General features: G+C 52.1%; 1 protein-coding gene across 2 annotated transcripts in view; it reads right to left on the reverse strand.

Annotated features, from left to right (window-relative positions):
- PLXNA2 (plexin A2) overlaps window positions 1–23,830 on the reverse strand; it is a 206,946-nt gene that overhangs the window by 31,023 nt on the left and 152,093 nt on the right. Inside the window, exons 11-13 of one of the 2 annotated variants that reach the window (XM_027074538.2) lie at window positions 22,666–22,762; window positions 19,175–19,365; window positions 3,054–3,205 (exon numbers count right to left, since the gene is read on the reverse strand). In XM_027074538.2, the coding sequence (XP_026930339.1) occupies window positions 3,054–3,205; window positions 19,175–19,365; window positions 22,666–22,762 (440 nt within the window). Of the gene's footprint in view, window positions 1–3,053; window positions 3,206–12,066; window positions 12,094–19,174; window positions 19,366–22,665; window positions 22,763–23,830 lie in introns of those variants that run through there. The other variant, XM_027074541.2, reaches the window with a different exon arrangement.

Raw genomic sequence — 23,830 nt, forward strand, 5'->3', positions numbered from 1 at the left:
GGTGCAGTTGAGGTTGCTGGGGTGTCGGGAGGTGCCCCCTACCTTCCCGGGTGTCGATGACCACAGGCAGCAGTGTGTGCACCACTTCCTCCTTCAAGCCTTACGAGTTGGCAAAGTTCCTGTGGTTCGATTTCTGGGGGCCTCCTGCCTTCCTGGCCTCCTCCTGGTGTCTCTGGTGGCTCTAGGATCCCCAGTATATCACAAGGAGACGACAGCTGGGGGTGCCGACATTTTTCCCTTGCAAAATGAGGGGCCTGACTAAACAACTATCCACGTTCAACATTTGGAGGTTCGACTCCTCCCTGGTTGACAGGGAGCTTCTGGGGACACATTAGTGACACCGACAGGCTTTCTAACGGCGGGAAGTGCGGTTCCCTGGGGCATACAGTTTCCTCCTCTGACATCCTAAGGATGTCTATTTCTCCATTTCTCTATTCCCCGGATGAGACTTTTGAGAATCTGGGAGCAAAGTGATTTGCCCCAAGTCACCCGGTTCCCCAATAGCTGAGCTCCTGGCACCCAGCCCGGTGTCCTCATCCCCCACACAGTACCGCCTCCCACAGACCGGCAGGGATGTCACCTTTCTCCGCACGAGGGTGCACCCCTGGGGGGTGGGGAGCTTCGGCCCCCACCTGAGTCTTATCACCCAGGAAACATCCTGTGATGGAATCATCCGGCCCTCCACAGACCGGTGGGGTGCTAATTGCAAGACTAAGCGGGGCCTTTTAACCAACATTAACCTAATTGCTGAGTGATAGATGGTGTGGCACAAGCATATGGCGGGCCATTACCGTGCCCGCTAACCCTGCCCGCACCCGGGACACTGCACTGGCCCGTGTAGCCAAATTCATCTCTCCCGGACATCTGTAATGATCATGCCTGCTGCTGTCTGCCCGGGCGGGAGGCTTTAATGATGCTGAAAACTCTGAAGCCTCGAGAGTGGTAAGGAGCCTGGGGAGGCTGGAAACCAGGGCTGTACCAACTGAGGTGTGGAGGGCCTGCTCCCTCCTGCCCACACCGCGCCCCACACGAAGGCAGCGTTGGTTTTCTGGGGTGCCGGGCCACCAACCTCGACCGGTCACCTCCCCGGGCTCCCTGCATAGCCTCACTTGTGGATTCTACGGGCGCTTTCCCCCCCGGCCCTGGGTGAGGGTGGTGCATTTGATTCCAAAGATAGAATACTTCCTCACATTCCTATGGTACATCGCAGTCTCCATTTTCTCATCTTACTGAATTTCCCCCCAAAACCCGTACCGTAGGAATCACGATTTCCATGAGGTTGACGAAGGTCAGAGAGACTGACAGTCTGCTAAGGCCTCAGGGCTGGTCAGTAGAGCAGGCAGGACTAGAACACGTTTGAATTCCAAATCTCATGAGCTCTCCGTGTCCAGCTGCCCAAGAGTTTGCACTTCTCAGCTCAAAGCCATACCCAGTGGTCCCCCAAACCCTTTCCTTTGGAGTCCTGTGGCATCTCACCAAGTTGGAGACTTGACTTCTGTCCGGAGGCCCAGGGCAGGTCCTTAAAGCCAAGGTGGATTCGGGGTAGGTGGCACCGAGGGTCTCGCCCAGCCTGGCAGGGCTCTGACCCGGAAGGACTCCACAGACTGTCCCGCCTCCTGCCCCAGATGCGTCCACCCCCCCTCTGGCCCCACAGGCTCTGTAGTTTCCCTCTTCTCTCCCTCATCTCTTTCCTGTAGCCCCAGCCAGTCCTCCCTCCAAGATTCAGCCCTTGCAGGGAGAAGGTTGTCAGGGGAGGAGCCGGTCTGAAGGATTAGAACGGCTCCTTCTCCCCCGAGGTAGTGAGCGGACATCAATGGGGTCCTCAAAGCTGGGAAGTCACTCCTCTGACTCTGACCCTGCTCTGGGCCCACACCGGAATCGTGGCCCCTGACCCCGGAGGATCATGACATTTTCAGGCCATTCGTGTCCGGGAGTCTTGCCCTATCCTCTTATGAGACAGGGAGACCTGGAGTGGAAGTCAGGAGACTCGGGTTCCAGCTCTGCCTTGGCCACTTGTGCACTGAGTGAACTGGGGAAGTCATTTCACTTCCCCAAGCCTTTTGCCTTCTCCTGCTTTGTAAAGGGAGATAACAGTCTCCACCTCTGAGTCCTTTCCAATTAAAAATGAGAAAATGGATGAGAAGGGGCAAGGGCTGACAGAAGAGAAAGTGATGTCATTTTTCTGGTGGTTACTAAAGGCTGGGTCTGGGCAGGTCAGGGGGAGGGCCTGGGGCTGCGGGGGGGTGGAGCTAGGGCAGAGAAGCCCCTCCCACAAGCCCTGCTCTGGGGCCCCCCCTCACACTCCTCCCCCTCGCACAGCACAGCTGTGTTCCCAGCAGGACTAGGGAGACTTGACCCCACTTTACATGACAAATCATCCAGAATGATCTCCTTTCCGTCTCTCTTTGGGATTGGGGTGGGGGGAGCATCCCTCCTTCCAGGCTCCTGCCCCCAGTTTTGTGCCCATCTCCTGCCCACCAACTCCACAGCGGTCACCACTGCCAAAGGAACACCCCAAATTGCAACATATGTCACTCCTGGAGCCCCGTTCGCCTGTCCGCGGCTACATGCCTATTTTCTAATTTCCAGCTGACATTTCCCTTAGTGAAATAAATGAATTTGCTCCGGCGGAGGCCCTGCTCGGATTAAGCTGCTGTCAGAGCCCCATGAGCCAAACAAATTGTTGCCCGCAGCCCACTGTGCGGGATGCATTCCAATGGGGGCTGGCAGCGGAGGGGCCGGGGAGACCGAGGAGGAACCTGGGCTGGCTGGGAACGTGGCTCGGTGGCCAGGGCAGGTGAAGACTGAATGAGAGACAGTGTTGTGCTGGGAGTTCTGATGCCACAGGAGCCAGGGGACAGGGAATCACACACACAGGAGCCTTTGAAAGTGGAGGTGGGGTAGAAGAGGGCCCAGGGAAGGCTTTTGGGGGCAGGGTCCACGGGAGCAGAGGGGTGGGAGGGAATCCTGGAGAAATCCCAGAAAAGGGAAAGGGGCAGCCCCTACCCTGAAGCTCCATGGGAAAAGGGCGGGCCAGAGCGGGCTGGACTCACTGCTCAGCGATGATGTAATCCCCCGGCAGGGGGGTGCAGGGCACCCCAGCCACCTGCACGTGGTGGGCGATCTCAGAGAAGTCCAGGCCCAGGTTCACGCCATGGATGGTCACTCGCGTCCCTCCTTCAGGTGGTCCAGACACCGTCAAAATCTGCGGGAGGGAAATGGGTCACAAACCTGCTGGGCCACAGAGGCAGAGACAGCCGTGCCCTGTCCTTCCGCGAGGGAGGCGGGGGGACTTCACGCACACCTGGAACGTGGGTGCACACGGCATGTTTTCTCCACTTTATAGCCTCTCTAGGGTCCTGACATCATTTCACATGACTCCCTCAGTTCTTCAGGTCATTAATTCTTTCAAGCATTCATTTATTTAAAAACAACAACAACAACAACAACAAAGATCAGAAAGCACTGGACCTGAGACAGAAAATCCTTGTTGGGAGATGTGCTGCCTGAATGTGATCAAGTCACAGTTGCCCTAAGTCTCAGTTCTTCTTAGTTGTGAAGGGCGGGGTAGTGGCACGGATCATCATCTCTGCCAGCCTCGCTCTGGAGCACCAAACGGGGCATGTTTGTGAGCTTTTTGTAAACCAGGGAGGGCTTTGTAATTGTCACGTGCTATTACTGCCACTCCTACAGGCTTGACACCATAGGGGTGATGGTGAATACCCAGGACATCAGGAAACTTGCCCTCCAGGAACTTCTGGTCCAGGAGGAAGAGATAAAAAGGGAACCATACCTAATGCTCCCTGATGCAGGGCACGCACACAGTGGTAAGGTAGATTTGGAGGGAAGCTGTGGGAGTCCAGAGGAGTCCAAGATTAGGTGCTGCTTCAGGGGTAAGATTCAAGATGGAAAGTGTGTTGGACATGGGCTGCAAAAACACAGCCCAGGATGCATGGCAGAACCATGAAAAAGATTACTCTGGATCTCCCAAATTTTCCTGGCTTCTCATTAACGAGGATCATGTATCTAGTTATTCATTTCCTAATTCAGTCACCAAATGCTGTCTCATTTTGCTCGGGCCCAACGGGCAAAGGAACAGCAGAATCAGGCTCTCCCAAGGTGTAAACTTCTCTCTGGGATTAGATCAGGCTCTTGGAAAAATGCCGCTCTTTGGGACAGAACAGATAGATCCCAGCGAGTAAGTTTATCCTTTGTGGTCCACAGTTATCTGAAGTAGGAGGAAATTAGAAGTGAACTCAATCACTGGAAGCAGGCTCAGAGTATCTTATACGCAGATTCTCGTACAACTTATACATACAGTTATAAAAAAGTCCAAGGCTCTTTTCACTACACCGTAAGAAAGGCAAGACAGGGAGGGAAGGCGAGAGGGAAGGGTGGGTTGGTCAAGGCCAAGAGTCCACCAGAATCTCCCAGATGGAGCGTCTGGGCAGAGTTGCAGCCCGGGACCTTCTGTGCTTGAGCCCCACTGGGAGCCTCCCATTAAACCCTGTTCATGCTGGTGGGGCACCCAGTGGAGCCAGTGTGCCCTGGGGCAGAGATGACAAGTCAATACAGTGAAATGCTATAAAAGGTTCTGGAGACTTTTCCCTCCTCTCTGTTCCCCAAAGGGGCACTGCGCTCTTCCTGCGAAGTGGGAACCATGAGTTGTACAGCCATCTTGGCCGTGAATCCCCAGGTGACAGTGGGCAGAGAAGACACGATCGTGGGTAGGAGGACTGGAACAGGCCTCCCTCTCTGCCAGGCCCACTCCTGGGCTCTTGGGAAGTCGGCTGCACAGTCAGGATTCGAACTCAGACTTCCTGACCCCCACCCTCTTCTTCAGTTCTTATATGGTGGAGCCTCCTTCCCTCCCTGGGGGGAGGAACTCTCTCATCGGAGGGCCCATTTCACCCAAGTCACCTTGTCTGAGGCTCTCACTCCCTTTTCTGGGAATAAAATATCCCACCTTAGGAATAAAAATAAACAAGATTCATGAAACGAATCAAGGGTGGGATAGTGGAGGCAGCTCAGAGGCATCTCTGTGTGTTGGGCGTGAGTGCGGGGAAGCAGAACAATTTGGAGAGAGAGAAGCTGGCAGGAGGAACAGGTAGCCCCACAGCTTTCCTGTCCCTGGGGATTCTGAAATTAACCAGAACCGGATCTTGGCTGTTGCACCCTCCCCCGGTGCCGTTTCCTCTGCAACCTGGGCCTCCCGGGCTCTGTGAGATGGACCCTTGTTAATGAGGACCAGGGAAGGGGATGTTTCCACGCCCCTGCAGGAGACATCAGTAGGAAAGAATTTGCTTTGAGCAAATCTGACTGCCCGGTTTCTCCTTTGATCCACTTGAATGAGCCCCACTGGCCCCTCTCACCCCTCCCCCAGCCACATGGAGGACAAGAACCCACCTACCAAAAGTAACTGGCAAAACTGTGGGGATTGGTTTGCGCTCCTTCCCCCACTCTTATTTTTAAAAATACATTCTTTTGCTCGCTGCAGTTAATTACAACCTTTCAGAAAAACTGTGAAACGAAATCTTTCTGGAAAAGCTAAAAATATTTCCATCTTGCAGGTAGTGCGTGGGGATTGGATTGTGGATAGTTGGCGGCATTGGCAGCTTCTGCGAGGCCGCTTTCTTCAGCTGGTAAGTCGCTGCAGTGTCCCCTTCTGACATTCAAGGGCTGGGGTCCGAGACATGACCAGGGTCACTTGGAGGGGTTTGCAGGATCCATTTGCCAATACAGAGGTGCTCAGAGGCATATGCCAGCTTATATTGTTTAGAGATGAAAGATTATTATTATTGTTATTATTTTTTTTTGTTATTAGCAAGTGTTATAATCTTGGCATGAAGACGCATGCCAAAGAGATAGCTAGTCTGGGGTGTGGAGACACCAGCCTGATCACTTTTAAGCTAGCTTACCAGCTGCTGGGATCCGAACGTGGAGAATCAGAGTCCTCCTAGGTCATTGGCAAATACCTGGGGAATACTGGGTCCCCGGGGTCTTCTTTCCCACATAGCTAGCATATGCTATGCGCCATGCTGCCAGCACCTGGGGCAGGTGGCAAAGAAGTTAGGGGTCAAGGCTCTAAGTAAGCACCCCGTTCTAGGACTTACAAGGGACATAGCTTATATCTTCCTTGCTTCGAACAAAACTGATGTGTTAAAGTCAGGATTTTCCAAACATAGATGAGGTGGTGAGCATTTGATTTGCAAAAGGATTCCCAAGGTCTCCATTAGGGATGACTTTCAAAATCTATATCGTTGGCACAGACCTCTCTCCTGAGCTCCATATCCATATATCCATTTGCTACTGGACATCTCTACTTCCCCATGTGTGTCCCTCAGGCACCTCAAATTTCACCATGTCTAAAAATGAACTCTTAATTTTTCCTCCTTCCACCCCCAACCTGATTATCCTCACAGATTCTCTTTCAAGGTTAATGGAATCACTGTGCACCCAGCCAGGAACCTTCCAAGTGGTTTCAACGGATTCCTTTCCCTCCCCTACCACGTACAATAAATAACAGTCACCAGGCACTATGAGATCTTACTCCCTGGCATCTTTTGAATCTGTGCCCCACTCTGTCTTCCTGAGTCGGTGTTGAGCACAGCTCCCCGACTTCCCACTCACGCTAACGGCGAGGGTTTCCATGTTCTCCCATTAGATCGAACTTCCTCTTACCACCAGGTGACCTTCACGAACACATACTTGGGCAGGTTACTAGTTGCTTGCTTTGAAAACCTGTAATGGCTCTGACCACTGTTAAGGCAAAGTCCCTAATTCCTGGCTTGGCACTTGTCCTTAAAGGTTTTTTTTTTTTTTTTTTTTAATATATATTTTTTAATGTTTACTTTTGAGAGAGAGAGAGAGAGAGAGAGGATCCAAAGCAGGCTCCAGGTTCTGAGCTGTCTGAGCAGAGTCTGAACTCATGAACCACAAGATCGTGACCTAGCCAGAGTCACATGCTTAACTGATTGAGCCACCCAGGTGGCCCTGTCCTTCAGGTTCTGATCTTCATTAATTCTTCAGTCACATCTGCTCTCTTATACTATGTCCATGTTCTACCCAGACACCAGTGGTTCCTGTCCATGCAATGCACTTCAGAAATCTCCGTGCCTTTGCACCTCACTTGCTCTCCCCCAGCTTAAAATCAGAGTGAGTCAAGGTGGAGGTCTGGGCTCAGGGCATAAAGGCGCAGAGAAAGGTATCCTGTAGGAAACGTGCCCTAACACCCGAGGGCTTTGAGGAGACTCTGAGAATGAGTACAAGGGCCTTGATGTCTGTGTGGTGGTCTGGGGTGGTAAAAACCCAGGCATCCTATTTTCCTCGTTTTTCCCAGGACCAAGTATTGGGGAGAAGCTACAGAGGGGAGGCTTGGTGGAAAATGACGTATTCTCCAGAGAGAACGTGAACAAGAACTTTTAAGATACCACTTCAGGGGCGTGGGGGAGAGGGGAAAAACGGGGGATGGGCTTTGAGGAGGGCATCTGTGGGGATGAGCACTGGTGTGGTATGGAAGCCAATTTGACAATAAATTATATGAAAAAAATATGTACCACTTTGGACCAGGCAACGGGGTCCCAAGTCTACCCTGGAGATTGCCCACAAAGGCTCTCTCTCCCAAGCAGCGTTAGATTGCAGAATGGTCAGTGTAGCATCTGCAGAGCTCGATTCTCTTGGGAGAATGACACGGGTCTATAATGAGGCAGGTTGGTGGAGTCCTCTGCTGGCAGAACTACAAGGAAGGCCTCCCAGATCAGGCAGTAGTGGGGCTCCAGCAGAGGTGAGGGTGAAAAGGCAGGGCAGGAGTTAGATAGATCCCCCCACTGACAGAGGGGAATCAAGACAGGGCTGGGATGGTGACCAGATCCACAGGTCTTGGCTTCTGGTCTCAGATGGCTCTTGGGCTGCTGGCTACTGTGGGGCAGGGAAGACAGCCCATCTGAGACTTGGGTAGTGTCTGTGCAGGGAGAGAGTAAGACAGACTAGAATTTGAATTTTCCCTCTGACGGGCATGAGCTATGTGACCTTCAATCTCCATGTCCTTATCAGAAAACAGATAACAATGCTCCACCTCACAGGGATGTTCTGAAGGTTAAGGAAGACAACATCTGGAAAATCCCTAATATGACGGTGGTTTTAGAGGGCGGGTCTTGACAATTGCAATTTCCTCCCTGGTGTTCCCCCTGCACCTGTGCCTTCCCAGATCACAAAAACATGGGATTGGTGGTGTTGGTAGGGAGCTTAGAGATGATGGGAATCTTTTCTGTTCCTCTGGAAGGAGGCCAAAGGGACCTGGGAGCTTAGATGCTGGAGTGATGGGGGTAGAGAGAGCTGCCCGTGGGCTGACAGCAGAGAGCCTGAGCTTGTCCATGCTGCTGAGGACAGGACCTTGGCTTTGGTGGACTCTGGGCCCTGCACAGAAGCTGACTCTGAGCCAGACATCACCCTTTCACCCAGAATAAATTGGGGGAGGACACAGGCCCTGTCTGGAATGGTCTTCATTCTTTCTTCCCTCTCTCTTTGCCATTTCTTTTTCCCCTGGCAATCAGCCATTCTGGGGTAGGCACAGCATTTCACAGTGAACTCAGTGAATTCTTCCAGGAAAGTAATTCTGAATGAGACACCCACACAAACAAATGGTTTGACAGTCTGGGATGTGTACGAGTGTGTGTGAGTGTGGGTAGTGAGGGTGTGGAGAGATGGGGAGAGGAGCTGGGAACCTGTAAAATCAGCTGGGATCTTGCGATATGGACCACTTCAATCCCATGCTTTCCAACCCATATTATACCGTGGACCGGAAATCTGGCTTCTTGCCTGTGGACCTCAGAAGTAGGTGATGAGGTAAAGATGTGCCCAGAAGCAAGTTGCTCTTGCTGGGTGGGGGTGAAGGGGGTTCTCTCACCCCTATGTTCTGTGCCGACTCCCACTGTGCACTCCTCCCCGCCTACTCCCCAGAACTCCAGTTCTCTTAGGTATCTCGTATGCTCCCGGGGACAGCTAAGGATCCCCAAGCCCATAGGGTCTAAAGGCGATGTTCCATTCCCCCTGCCGGTCCAGCAAGTCCACTGACAAATGCTTACCTCTCCTGCAAGGCTCTGCTAAAAGATGCGCCCCTGGGATGCTTCCTCGGACCCCCTCGGGCAGATTCAGTAGCACCTTCTCCTACACTCCCTAGGCCCTTTGTGAACACGCCCAAGAAGGTAATGGCCCCGCCGGGCTGTAAGCTGCTTCTTTTCTCAATGAGACAGTAACTATCTTGGGACAGAGACAGTCTCACTTTTGCTTAGCAACCTGACACTTAGCACACGGCCTGCAACATGGCAGCCTTCGGTAAATATCCCCCGTTCTCTGTTACTGGGAAACGCTGGTCCCACCAGATTGTAGAACAAACTGTGTTCTATAATGACAGCTGGAAGAATGGAGGTGTCTGTGCGGCTTGGGAGTGATGTAGTATTGTAACGGAATCTCGAGAAGTCCTTCCTGCAATCTCTCTTCCTTCAATTTAAGCCAATTTCTGGTGTGATTCCTCATTGAGTGGAGGACTGAACAGCTGCCTCCTCATCAGACATCTTTCAGATACTGAAGACAGCAATTAAGTCACCCCTGGCCTGTGCTTCTGTAATTCTGTTAGCCCTTTGTTGGAAGATCTTGTTTTCTAAACCCTTTGATCATTTCAGCTGCTTTCCTTTGGACCCTTGGACGTCCAGGCATCCTCTGAGAGTGTAACGACCCAAAGTAGGCTTGTGGCTTGAGCAAAGGCCTGCCGGGTGTGTAGTAAGGAGGGCCTGCGCAGGTGACTTCCCTCCGCTTGTCACATACACCATTAACCAGGCCAGCCCTGGGCAAATCCCAGAGGGAGGGGAAACCTTGGTCTCTTTCCCAGGTGTCTTTTCTGTTCCCCCTCCCTGGGGTCCCTTCCCCTATTTTAGGTACCTCTCACCCTGCTAGTCTCTTCTCCCTAAAGAAACCTTCATTTGCATCTTAATGGGAACTTAAGTTGTGTTATTACCTTGCCTTAAGAGTACTGGCCTTTTAGCCCATTGTAGAATGAGAAGTTTGTCTATGCACAGCATTCAGAAGGAGAATGTGGGAAAGGTGTTTGAGCACAAGGCTCGGTCCAGCAGCCTTACACGGTGCCCCGGAAGCAGTCCCCGACTGTGCCTGGGTATACAGGTGACTGATCCACATCTAAGCCAAGTACTCTACCCGCTGATCGCAAGCCAGGATGAGCAGGCAGTGGGATGTGGGATGTGGCTGGCGTGTGCTCATCGCAGGGGGCTTCCCAGTCTCCCGCTGGGCCCTCTCAAAGCCTCCCAGCACCTCTTGTTGGGGAGCCACCTCCGCACCCACCCAGACCCCACCTGCCAGCCGCACAGCCCGACTGAGCCCCACTGAGCTCCAGAGCACCCCAGCCGAATCTGGGCTCCTGCCAGACTGCGACATGTTTGTTTTCCACCGTGGGTGCCGTGACCTGGAAAGCAGCCGCCGCGACGCTCCCCTTGCCCTGATTCTCACAGCCACTAATTGAAGGTTCGGAGGGAACTGTGCCACAAAGCCGCCCAAGGGCGACGGCAGATGCAGCCGATTAATTACAGCTGGGGAGCTCCGAGGGGCTGCGCCGGGGAGCGGAGAGCGAGGTGCCCCAGGCCTCAGGGCTTGGCAGCCCGGGGAGTGCTGCCGGGGCCACTCCGGAGGGCGGAGCTGGGAGCTCCTGCGGGCTAGGGGTTCGAGGGGTGACAGGATGACCCCTTCTTGGCGGGAGCCTCACAAGGCCCGGCTTCCACCCGAGAGAACCCGTCTTCCTCGGCTCGGATCTCCTGCCTGATAGACATGCGGAGCGAAGGCAGAAGCTGAACGTGGGCTCCTGGTTATTGGAGATTCTGATAATGATGGCCGCCGTCCTTTATTTCATTTCCTTTGTCATCGCATATTCTTACATCGCTTCATTTATTAAGTGCTTATCATGAGCCAGGACGGGTGCCCAGGGCTTTACATATTTTATCCCACTTAGGGCTCCAAACAAGCTGAGAGGGAGGTCCTTTTTACAGATGGGGACTAGTATCCAGAGAGGTTGAGTAACTTGCTCAAGGTTACACAGTGAGTGGTAGAGCCCACCGGGTCCAGCTAACCTGTGCTTTCGGCTTCTACGCGACACGGCCTGAGTTGACCATCCTCTTGTCCGGGAAGAGACCCCTGGGTCATCAGGCGTGGGCACTCATGCCCTAGCCTGCTCGTGGGTTTCCCTCTGCTGAGGTCCCCCAGCCCCTCCCCCTTGGCTCAGGCCAGAGCTTGCTGCTTTCCAAGAAGCTCTGCCCCTGGCTCTGCTGGTCACTGCCTTGTCTCGGAGCTTCTGGGAGCTTCCCCCTCGCTCTTCTCTGTCCCTGCCCCTGCTGGTCACTGCCTTGTCTCGGAGCTTCTGGGAGCTTCCCCCTCCCTCTTCTCTGTCCCTGCCCCTGCGAATGTGCACACGCCCCCTTGGGCCCTGCCCCTTCGTCACCTTGCCCCGGGCCCATTCACGTTCAGCCTCTCCACATGATACCAGGCATGGGGACCACTGGCTTTCTTCCCATCTCTGCAGCAGGCTGGATAAAGAGCTGGGTGCCAGCCCCTTTCCCCCCTCCAGCCCCGTGGACCGAGAGTTCTGTTTTCCTAAGTGAGCCCAGGAAAAAGAGTATACGGGTCACACGTGGGGCCTCTAGAGCCAAGTAGGTGAGGGTTAACTGCTGGTTCTAGAACTTTGTAGCAGTGTGACTTTGCTAAAGTTGTCACCCCTCACAGTGCCTTGGTTTCCTCATCTGTAAAATGGGGCTAAAGCTCCTACCTTATAGGTTGTCATAAGGTCTACACGAGATAACGTAAGGTGCTAAGTGCAGTTCTGAGCGCCAGATAAGCGTTCAGTGAAAGTTAGCTATTATTTTTCTTATTGCTATTTTATGATGAAGAAATCTGGGCAGAAGCCAGGCTAGCTGGAGTCCAGAGAAGTGGCTGGTTGCTGTAGAGGTGGCCCAGCATGGTGTCGGCTGCCTCTCCCCTGGGCCAGTCCAGTGCTTTGCAGGTTTCCGGTAGGCTGTCAGCACCCTAGACTGGGTCCTTAAGAGGACATGGGAGAGAGTGACATCAGAATCTCCCAGAGCAGCCCGGGGGGCGGGGTCCCAGAGAAGTTGCTCCAGGAAGGACCTCCCCCAACTGACGGACCTGCTTTGTATTAAAAGCTCCTGTGTCTGAGATGGGGATCAAGAGGGTTCTGCCCCAAGTGGCCCCCTAATCAGGACAAGCCAGTGAGGACACGTCAGGGGTATATAGACAGCTAATCCTCTCCTGGCTAATCCACTTTACTCCTTTCCTGTTGCTTAGAGTTTTCCTGACTTTCGAGGGCAGCGGGGCCAACTTTGTGCCTGCAGATTTTGATGGCCTCTGGGCTCTTGGCCAGAGACACCTGGAAGCTGGATTCAAGACGGCAAATCGTCACATCCTTTTCCAACTTCGGTGTGTGTGAGTGTGTGTGCGTAAGCACGCGTGTGCATGTGAGTGTGCACACTCTTCACGGTAGGCCAGAGCCCAGCTGATAGCTCTGAGTCTCTGGCCTCGGTGGCACCAGCTCTTCTACCCGGCGCGAATCCTTGCTGGCTCTGTCTTAGCTGATAGTACATTCAAAACCTAATTGTTATCTCAGCAGAGTAACTCCATTATTCATCCTGACACCGTCCCCCGTTAGCTGTTTGTTGCAGTGATGTTATATTAATGAGGCCTGCAAATAAATGAACGGGGAGATCAGAGCGCTGACTCGTTTCTCAGGAAAGCTGGCTGACGTATTTATTTATTTGTTAGGAACTTGGCAGCGACTCTTCCTGGCCCTGGGCAGGTGGCTTTTGGCCTTTCCTGCAGAGATTTGGTGCAGCCTTACAGATAAATGCTTATAAATGTCCAACTCCCTGAACAACTTCACAAATGCATTCACAACAGAGAGTCCACGGTGGGGGTGGGGAGAAATCTACTTTAAATTATTTGGGCCAATGGAGAACAGAAGGAACGCAAGAACAATGGATCATCTCAGACAAATATTGTCTCAACTATTACTTAGGTTTGGTTTTAGAGAGGATGTACATGGTTTTCTACATTCGCTTTTCTTTCCCAGGTACACACACCTAAGACAGTGTTAAAGAGAATTTGTCCTCCCTGAGCGTGAGCCAGTGAGGGGACTGGGTACGCCAGTGACACGGAAAAATTCACAAAGTAAAATCTACGATGTGGTCAGTGGAGAGATGACTGCAAAAGCAGCATCCCTACAGCCTGGCACCAGTGTGCCCTTACGGGGCGACGCGGCAGGTGACTTCAGACACACACAGGGATATTCTCTGGTACCCAGACGGTGACGGGTTCCTGGTCAATCCCTGAGGACCCCAACACTGGAGATGGGTCCCTGGCGTTTCAAGCCAGCTTTGTTTATTCTTCACCGTGATCTCTACTGTCACCCGCAGGTGCGAGCCACCTGGCCTCCATCCTCTGGGCTCTCATCCAGCTGAGATGCTTGGAAAGAAAGAACCACCAGGCTCGGTAATTTCCTGCTTTCATCTCAGCCACCATCCCGCTGACAGGCACCATCAGAAACCAATGAAATCAAGTCTGATAACTCTCATAAACATACACAGTTAAAGTCACATCCATCCCGTACAGGTAAGAAGGAGTCACCCTAAGTTTAAACACAGCCCAAAATGCACTTCCTGCCCCCTCACCACTCATAGGATCAAGTGTAGACCTAATTATGTGTAGGAAGACAGGTTATTTTAAGGCTCAACACAAAGGGTAGCCAGTGCTCCCAGCTTTTCTGGCATCTCCTGAGGCCTTCCAAGAGAATTCCAAGATATTTTTGGTACACTTGGGGTGGAGTGAGGTGGAAGAGTGTATAGCCAGGGAAGATCCCTTTATCCCTCTGACCAAGACAGGCGGTATGTGTGGTGGGGAAAGTCTGCATTCTGGAGTCGGAAGGTCCTGGTTTTGAGTTTGCTTTGCCACTAACCAAATGGGTGACTTTGGGCAAATTATTTACTTCCCTAAGCACTGTTTCCTCAACTCTTAAATGAAAATAATTGTAGGATCAGTTGATACGCAAAGGTCCTGGGGCACAGTCGAGGCTGGCTGTTATTATTAATACTCCCAGAACTAGGATATGGATCATCTGTTCGGGTCCCTGGCCTGAGGTAAGTGTCCTCATTAGCTGTCAAGACCTTGATCCCCGGTGCTACCCTCTTTCGAAACGGGAGACAAAAGCAAAGGGTGTAGATTAGAACTTTCTGTCTTAGGCCCTTTGGAGGAAGCAGAGTGGCCTGCAGGACAAGCAGATGCCAGCCTCTTCCAGGTGGCCCATGTTCAGGGATAGGCTGGGGCTTTGCAGCGAGAGGCTGCAGCCCCTGCCTCCCCTCCCAGACCTCGCCTATCCATGCGATAACTTCCAAGGCCAGCACAGCACATGGTATTCAGTAGTCGCTCATCACATGAGGATTTATTTACTGCAATGCTCTGTTATGTGTTGAATTTTACCCTCCTCAAATTCAAGTGAAAACCCTAATTCCTGTTACCTCAGGAAGTGACGTATTTGGAGACAGGTACTTTCCAGAGGCAATCGGGTTCAAATGAGGTCACTAGTGTGGGCCCTAATCCAATATGGCTGAAATCCTTATTTAAACAAATAAAAAAAAAAATAGAGACAGACACCAAGAAGGAATGTCATGAGAAGATGCAAGCAGAGATGTAGACGATGTGTCTACAGGCCAAGAACACCACAAGCCCCCAGAAGCTAGGGGAGGGGGCACGGAGCAGATTTTCCTCACGGCCCTGAGAGGGAACCCACCTCCAGCACCTGGACCCGGGACTCCAGCCTCCAGAACCGTGACACAATTCGTTTCTGCTGTTGAAGCCACCCAGTTGGGGGTGCTCTGTCCCCGCGGCCCTCGCCGACCAACGTACCCACTTGGAGTGGAGACCTCTGTCACCTGAGCTCTAGATCCCCTTGAACCTTCCTAAATTTTTCTTCCCAATTACATACTCGGTCTCTTTCCCCTTTCTGCCCAATTCTCCCCTTCGCAGCTTCTCCGAAAATGCTTCTTCTGAGCCTTCCTTTCTAGGGGGTGGCTTGCGATGTCCTCCCCTTTGGGGTCCTGGCAGGTCTGGAGGCGCAGCAACGGGGTGGGCCAGGCATGTCGTGGGCTTTCCCTAACCTCTGCGCGTCTCCTGTTCCTGGGGTTGAACAGGTGACATGTGCACAGACGCCAGGATGACGGTGAGGACGAGAGCAGCTTGGGATGCCTCCCACGGGGGACAGCATCATTATCACACCACGGGCTGACTGGGAAGGAGCAGACGCTGGGTCCTGAGGGGGTCTCTAACCTGAAGTTTATGTAAACTGGTAAATTCGGGAGGCTGTAAGACTTGTCCTACATGAAGCTGTCACAGGAGACGGGTCTCTCGGGGTGGGCTTGGTTGCCATGGACACAGTTGGGTAAGAAAGGGTTAAGGAGGAACACAGCGGTCCGGTCCGCTCAACTCAGCTGGAGCCCACTCCTTTTCCTAAAGCAGGACTCACTTGAGGTCATCTCATTGATTTCCAGGCCCCTGAACAGGGCAGTGCCCGTTCGGGTCCCCACTGGTTTCCAGCATTGGGAATTCTGCTGTCTCCAACAGACACACAAGGCCGTCCTAGAATCCTTCCCCTTTTCACCCCTCCAGAAGGATCTTCGTCGTAAATGGCTCTTGCACGTGGGCCTGCACATTGGCAGGCACACATTTGCAAGGACACACATTTGCAAGGCAACGGCCAGAGACAAGGGGGGAGGAACATATAGAAGGGCCTGGGTCTCACAGAATACGGATTATTAAGAGATTAAAAGATTAAAAGATCTGTGCCAATGTCAAGGAAGTAGCCCAGGAAGCTACGGTAAGGAAAAGGAGCTGATTGTTCTTCAAAGTTACTTTTAGCAAAGGATACCTTTTTGGTAAGAGATGCCACAGACACATGAGGCTGCCTTTTTCCCATTACTGGTGACATTATCTTTGATCACCTCGTATAGGTAGTGTCTACCAGCTTTCTTCTCTGTAAAGTTACTATTTTTTCTTGTTGTAATTAGTACATACCTTGGGAGGCGATGGCTCAAGACGGCCGACATCCTATTTTTCACCCTACTTTCATTCACCAATTCATTGGCCTTTTTTCCTGAAATAATTATTACTGTGAATTTGCCAACTGATGATTTTCTATTTCCCTAAGTCCTTTTACATGTTTCAGTTAGACTTCTAATAAGAAGAGTTTCCTTTCTCCCCCGTTAATTGTTTATTTATATCAATAAGGACCATAGATTCTGATTTTATTCTATTGCTAAAGTCAACTAGTATCATTATGTATTTTCTTGCACAGACGGGCCCAGATTTGGCCCCTGGGGCCAAATCAAGTTGGTTCCTGTGCCCTTTTGACATGTATTCCACATTTTTTTTTTTTTAGTACTCCTTACCAACAGTATATACCCTAAATTAAATCATAAGGAGACATTAACCATACCCAAATTGAGGGATATTCTACAAAACAATTGTCCCGTACTCGTCAACAGTATCAAGGTCATGAAAGACAAAGAAAGACTGAGAATTAGAGCACTAAGGAAACATGATAACAGAATGTCACATGTGACCCTGGATTGGATCCTGGACAATCAGTGGGGCAACTGGCAAAATGTAAATCAGGCATGTATATTACATGGCATTATTGTATGAATGTTAATTTCCTGATTTGGATAATTGCACTGCGGTTATGTAAGATGTTAATTTTGGAGAATCTGGGTGAAGGGTATATGAAAGTTCTTTGGACTATTTTTGTACCTTTTTATAAGTCTAAAATTATTTCAAAACTGAAAAGTTAAGAAAAAATTGAAGATGACTTTTACAGGGGAAGGAGGGTAGGCTGAGGGAAGGAGACACAAAATGAAAGAAAATATTCCTGATAATAGTGAATACGATATTCCAGGCCTGGATCCTCCCTGCTACATGTCCCGTCCAGAATGATGTCCCCCTGCGTGGCTTGAGACACAGCAGGGATCTGTCTCTCCTTTTCCCCAAAGAGTATCTTTCATTTCTCTATAGCCTCTGTTTGAAAAAAACGCCAACAGGAGACCCCACTGCTTGGGGCCTCCAACTCCTGCTGTTACGTTCACTGGGAAAATCAATTACAGCCTAATTACCTCAGGGGGTTAATTAGCATCATGTAGCTTGGGTGTCCTCTGTGAAGGGAGCAGCCCGTCAGTCCCCGGTCAGTGAGCAGGGGCAGCACCGAGGCAGAGATTTCCCAGGGAGAAGCCTGCCTCAGGGCTGGGAAGGCGCCCCTGCCAGTCGGGGAGTAGACGGGACGGCAGCAGCCAGGGTTAGCGGAGGTGAGAGGTGCTGATGGAAGCAAGTCCCTGCCTAATTTAAGCTCCCCTGTACCACAGGCGCAGAGACGCAGAGACGCAGAGACCGACAACGGCAGCTGCAAGATTTACAGGGCGGAACATGTTCTCAGGCCAGCAGTTGCTGGAAATCACTAGAATCAGGGAGAAGGCAAGGAGCCCTGAGCAGCTCACGGAGCCGGCTATCTGAGGGCAGAGGCTGGGGCACCACCAACCAGAAGTTCCTATAAGCCCTTGCCCAGCGAGGTAAGGACACGGGATGGAGCCAGTGGGCACTATCACGGTCGTGCCCAAGACAGAAACAAAACTGAGGAAGCCCGATGCTCGACGACAGCGTCTACACCGTCATAGCATCTTCCCACCAGGATGACTGAGAACCTAGGTGGTGCCAGACACAGTGCTGTGCTTTCCCTGGGGCACGCCGCCACGTGGGTGGATGGCATCTGCCTGGTCTACGTCAGCTAGGAAGGAAGGTTGGCTCTCAAGGAAGAGGACACCTTGCTTCCTGTTCCACATCACTTGGGCAAATCAGAGACTTTACAAATGGCTCTATAAGGAAATAAATCTGGACTTAGATACTGGCTCTGCCACTTATCTGGGGCAACCACTCTACTCCTCTGAGCCTCATTCTCTTCATCTGTAAAATGGAGGTGAGACTATATGCCTCCCATGGTAGTCACGGGATTAAACGAGACAGCCCCTAGCACCCTAAAGAAACACTCCATCTTCAACCATCTGTAGGTTAGCAACACTCATTTGATCTTGAGGGGTGTCCTTCTACTGATCTGGAGTTTCAACATGGTCGCAGGGATGAGCCAGGAACTGCACAATACCCCGTGACATAGGCGAGGACCCAAGGTGCTTTCTGCGGCTAATAAGGAAAACGAGCCGGGAAAAAGGGCAGTGAATCCCACTCAGGGAAGAGGCAGGAAAGGAGCAGCCTGTCGCTGCTTTCTTAAATGAGCAGACCACAGTGCTACCTGCCCAGGCCTTCTTCACTCCTCATCACCATAAGGAATGTGCAATAAGTTTCAAACCACGAGTGACAGTCGGTGAATAGGGAGCCGCGAAGAGTGATGAACGCGTAATGCACCCAAAGTTAAATACAACTGTTCCTCTCCCAGGCCATTCAAACCCCGAGCAGCTGCATTTTCATCCGCATCATCTATTCATCTTCCTTCGCAATTCGCTATTCAGGAAGCATCATTTTTTTCCCCCCAGGATAATTAATTACCTATTTCCTTCCATTAAAATGCACAAACAAATCGGGACAGGGAGTAAATCCTGGGAAACGGCACCGTGGCCAATGTAGCGCCTGCCTTGACTTTCTTCTTCCGTGTTCAACTTTGCAACTCTGAGCTAATTGCAGCTCCCCAAATCGCATTTCTGCTGAGAAGAGCTAACCCTGCTCTCTAAAACGTGCACCCATCAGGCAGCCAATTTCCCGTCCCCACCTGGCTCTGCCCGCCTGGCAGTGGGGGCTGGGCTGGCTCTGCCTCCCTTGTGTGCACGTGCACACGACGTGCACGCACATTCAGGCACTGGCCCGAGGACACACATCCAGAGGCTTGTCATTTGGGCCTGGACACGGGCCATCGTGGCGCTCAAGAGAGGCTTCCCACATTAAGTGCTCTACACTTACAATTCTTCCATTTGAACTCCTCTCCCGCTACCCCCCACCCCCACCCCCACCCCGGGCCGGCGCCTGGCCATCCCTCCCAGCTCTGGGAACTTGCTGGACTCACCTCGGTGATTTGGGGGTTGGAGCACTTGACGTTGTGGCTGGACCAGTCGAGCCAGGGGCTGGAGAGGCTGGCGCAGTGGGGCTGGAGGGTGCACCTGCGCTCGCCGCTGCACCAGCCGCACTCGAACTTCCGGTCGGCCTTCAGGCAGAGGCCGCAGCTCTCCCGCTGGGCCGCACACTTGTAGAGGTGGACTGTCAAGACAGGGGGTGACACGACGGGATTCGGGAGTGCTCTCACAGCCGGGCCTCTTCTTGGAGGCAAGACAGAAACCGCCCCCCAGCACAGATAACACCAACGATCACCATTATCATCGAAAGAATCACTGATGGCAGATTAATACTAAACGGAGCCTCATAGTGGCTGAAAGGGACTATAGAAAATGTTATTTAAGAGTTCTGGCTCCGAACCGAATTGTGTCAGGGCTTTGATCGTGGCGTCACCACATTCCGTGACACAACATAAACTCCTTGAACCTTGTCCACTTAATGTGTGATGGGGGTGGGGGGTGATCGTTGCTTTTTTGTGAGGTTTGACTGGGGTGCTGTGTATTAAGTGCTTGGCACAGCGCCTTCACATACCTGATGTGGCACATACACTTATTCTTTCTTCTGTGAAAGTCACACTACATTCTTATGCACAGTCTTTCTTCCTCACGTGTGGCCCTCATCACAACAGGTAAGGACTCATTTCCCCATTTCAGATACAAACGAAGCTCCAAGAGGTATATCATGACTCTCGAAGCTTCCTAAGATTAGTGTCCCAAGCTGGGGTTCTGATATTCCAACTCTGTGGGCGGCTGGACTATAGAGCCTGAGAAGAGAGAGGCATCCCGCCCATACTCTGGGACCTGGCTGGTCTGGGAGAGAGGTCAGCCTGGCTTCAAGGAAGACCGGGGGGCCTGCAAAGTACAGGCAGAACTGACGAGGAGAGAAAGTCCACCCAGTCCTGTTCCTGGTCCCCAGAGAGGACAACCTGGCTGCATAACAGGTCACTTTGGGAATCTGCAGACCTTCTGCCTTTGCTTTTGTCTCTTACTGATTTAGAAGCCCTTGGACCAGCCAGTCAGCAGAAATGTGTTTTGGGAGCCTGGGGCTCAGCTGTTGCCTGCTGATGTTTTGAATTCAGAATCTTGAGTAGAATGCTCAGAGACTCATTTTCAACGCTCCTGGTCAAGCAGACATAAGCTTTCAGGACTGGGGCTTGAGTGCCTGTGTTGGAGGTCAGGTTCAGGCCCCAGGAGAGGGGCATTTTTTACTCCTCTAGTCCTCATCTCCCTCTGCGATACCAGCTGTGGGGAATACATTCAAACATCCTCATGCCCGCGGCTTCTTACGGTAAAGTGCGGGGAACAGGACTCTTCAAGTGAACCACGACGTGGTGAGCATTTATTAACGTGCACAAATGGTCCACATCTAACACCTCATTTGGTCTTCATGATGACCCCAGAAGGAGGGCATCCCTTCCTGCCTTTCCCAGATGAGGAAATTGGGATCAAGGCAGGGACAGTAAATAGTCTGAGTTCATCCCTCACTAAGTGAAAACGCCAGGAGTTTGAATCCCACTTTCTTGGATTCTAGAACCCAAGTCTGTATACACCATGGCCTTCTCCACCCAACATGGTGCACAGCTTCCAGAAACACTGGGCTCTAGGAGGGATGAACGTGGAGATGGCAGTGCCCGCACACTCCCAAGTTGTTGAGTGCCACCAGGGGGGGTTCTGATGAGAGAGCTTGGATGTGGCTGTTTTCTTCTAAGCTCCAGGTGCAAAGCCAACCTCTGGGAACTAAGCCCGGATCCTCAGCAGGGAGAATGTCTATCTCTCAGCAGTGAGGAAATTTGGCCTGGGTATTGAGAAGTAGAACAGAAATCTCCCTGGTTCCATTTCTTTCTCCCAGCCAAAGTGGTATCGATTTCCATGACAGCCTGTGGGTGGGGGCCTCTGGTGGCCCTGGTTCCCTCTCTGCACCCATGGGCGACCGTCAGGCTGACGGAGAAGCTGGGGCAGCCCTAGCTACTTGAAGTGCAGTGAGACGTGGCTCATGGTAAGGGAGAGGGGTCTCGGGGGGAGAAGGCTTCACGCCCTACGGTGGTCTGAACCACTGGAAGGACAGTGGTCTGTCTGGTCGAGCACGGGCACTCTGAGATTGGACAGCCTCGCTTTGGATCCTGGCTCTAACTTTCTGATTCAGCCTATTTTTTTTTTTCTTTCCTTTTTCCGTTTTACGGAGGTATAACTGACAAAGAGAAATCGTAAGATATTTAAAGTTATTATACCATACCGTAATGATTGGAAACACATATACATAGTGAAAGGGATCCTCCTACCTAGCTAATTAGCATACCCATCACCCTACACATACATAGAGAGCAATTACAAATATGTATTTAGGTTTTACTCTCTTAGCAAATTGCAATTATACAAAGCATTGCTCTCAGCTACAGACACCGTGGTTTCCACTAGGTTCCTCAGACTTTGATCACCTTAGAGCTGAAAGTCTGCACCCTTTTACCAACTTCTTTATTTCCTCCCCGCCCCCGGCAACCCCTTTCCTACCCTCTGCGTGAATTCGACTTTTTTTTTTTTTTTTTTTTTTTTTTAAGATTTCACTTATTTGTCTTAACAGTCTGGAATGCTTTGTGAATTTTCCCGTCATCCTGCTCAGGGGCCGTGCTACTCTGCGCACCTGTCCGATTTCAGTATATGTGCTGCCGAGGCGAGCACTTTGGTCCATTTCTTAGCCTCTTTGGGTCTCAAGTTTCCTTATCTGTAAAATGAGATTCATACTAGTACAAACATCTCAGGGCTGTTACGATTAAGGGAAATAATCCCCCCCAATCGCGTAGTGGATGCCTCCCCACCGCAAGTGCTCACAATATCGGAGTCGCCTTTGTCACTCTTGAGAGCAGGGTGGCATGTTGATATTTGCCGTGTGGCGGGTACGGCTGGCTACCTGACACACGGGAGGAGCCGCCCATGAGTTTATAGGGCCATAAATAAGGGTGGTCCTCATGGAGTGTCCTTCTCAAGTCAGCCCAGCTCCGCCCTGAGCTTCCTGGCACTGTCCCCCCTACCCACCTCAGGACCAGGGGAGCAGCCTTAGAAACCTTTGTGCAGCGAAGGACCAAGGACAGGGGAACCAGACCCGAATTGGAAACAGAATCTCTATTTCTCTGGAAACTGGCAGGACATTCCTGCTTGCTGCTCTCCTAGGTCAGGTTCTACAGACACTTCAAAGTCTCTGGGAGCCGAAGAGAAAAATGCGATGAGCCGGCAGCTGCCTGGCGTATGCTCTGGTTGTAATAAAACAGGGTTCCCAACAGGACTCCTTTGATGGCTCCAAATGTTGCTTTAGGATCCTCTGAAGAGTTCCGCTGACAGAGGGAGTGTATTATTCATGGCACCTCGGCTGGCTGGCTCTGATCCCTCCAGCCCCGGTCTTTCCCGGGGTCACGAAAAGATCAAAAAACTCTGCCCGGAAGTAGCCGCTCACCTTTCAGGTCCTGCGGGTTGTCGATGATGAAATTGCCATTCCACACGACGGCGAAGTCCACAGCCAGGTTGCTGATGTCCATCCCGTCGTACTGGTACTGCGGGGAGAGGGGCAGAGGGCACATGGCTTGTGAGGTTCCCTATCACACGGGGTTGCTGGCATCTCGGGGGACCAGGACTATGGCAAGAAAGAAACCAGGGATTCTGGCTCCCTCTGGGCTGAGGAAGGAGCAAAGGGAGAATCAGGGGAACCCCTTCTGCCGCTCGAATTATCCCTATGGCGCCCTCCCCGACTCCCAGTCACTAATGCCAACAGGATCCAGCCCAAACCCCTTAGTTTGGTGTTCGGTGCCCCCTGTAATCCAAATGCAAGCTTACTTCTCTTCCACTGCCCTCCTGCAGAAATCTTTGATGCCTGTCTCCAAACACACCTGCCCCGGCACCTCTCTGGCTCTTTTCAGTTCACATCTTGTGAAGAATGCCTCTCTCTCCCTACAGCCTCCACCCTTCAACTTGCCTGTATTCTTCGGGTCCAGCCCACACTTGCCTTCCCCAGGTGTTTGCTCTGACATCCCTGCCGGCCCTTCCCCACCCTCTCTGTCCCCTGCCATTGCCAGTCCCTGTCTCTGTCTTCCCAAGAGCTTGTCTGCCTCTTCACATACAAGTCCGGTCTCTGCAGCAAGTTCACATACTGCTCTGCGAACCCCACCAGAGTCCTGAGGAAGCATGTGCACAACAGACAGGGGTGCAGCGGTGGAGGGGGGCTGGGCACCGCAGGGTCTCCTGGCTGCACTTGAGCTTTATTTCGGCCAACAGCCCACCAGGGAAGGTGCTCAGAGCTTCTGGTCACAGATCTGATCAGCCCGACCATTAAAGGCTCAAGCTGTAGCCAGGGGTCCGCTCTGTCTCCCATGCTGGTCCCACAGGGGACTTGTAAGCCCTTCACACGCTTCAGAAATTGGCCCTCTGGTGGCCCAGCCCCTGCCTCTAGGTGAAGAAGACCTCTGGGAATCCCCTTCAGAGACCCGCCCAGCCCTGGCCACTCGGGGCATGTCATGTTACTGTCCGCCCTCTTGACCCCGGCCCTTCCTGCCACCTTCCTCCCTTTGTCCTGTTGCATTTTTTTTTTTTCCTCATCCCACCTTCCCCTTGCACTTGGCGGCCTT

This window comes from Acinonyx jubatus, chromosome E4 (genome assembly GCF_027475565.1).
Source record: "Acinonyx jubatus isolate Ajub_Pintada_27869175 chromosome E4, VMU_Ajub_asm_v1.0, whole genome shotgun sequence".
In the NCBI taxonomy this organism is placed as follows: Eukaryota; Metazoa; Chordata; class Mammalia; order Carnivora; family Felidae; genus Acinonyx; species Acinonyx jubatus.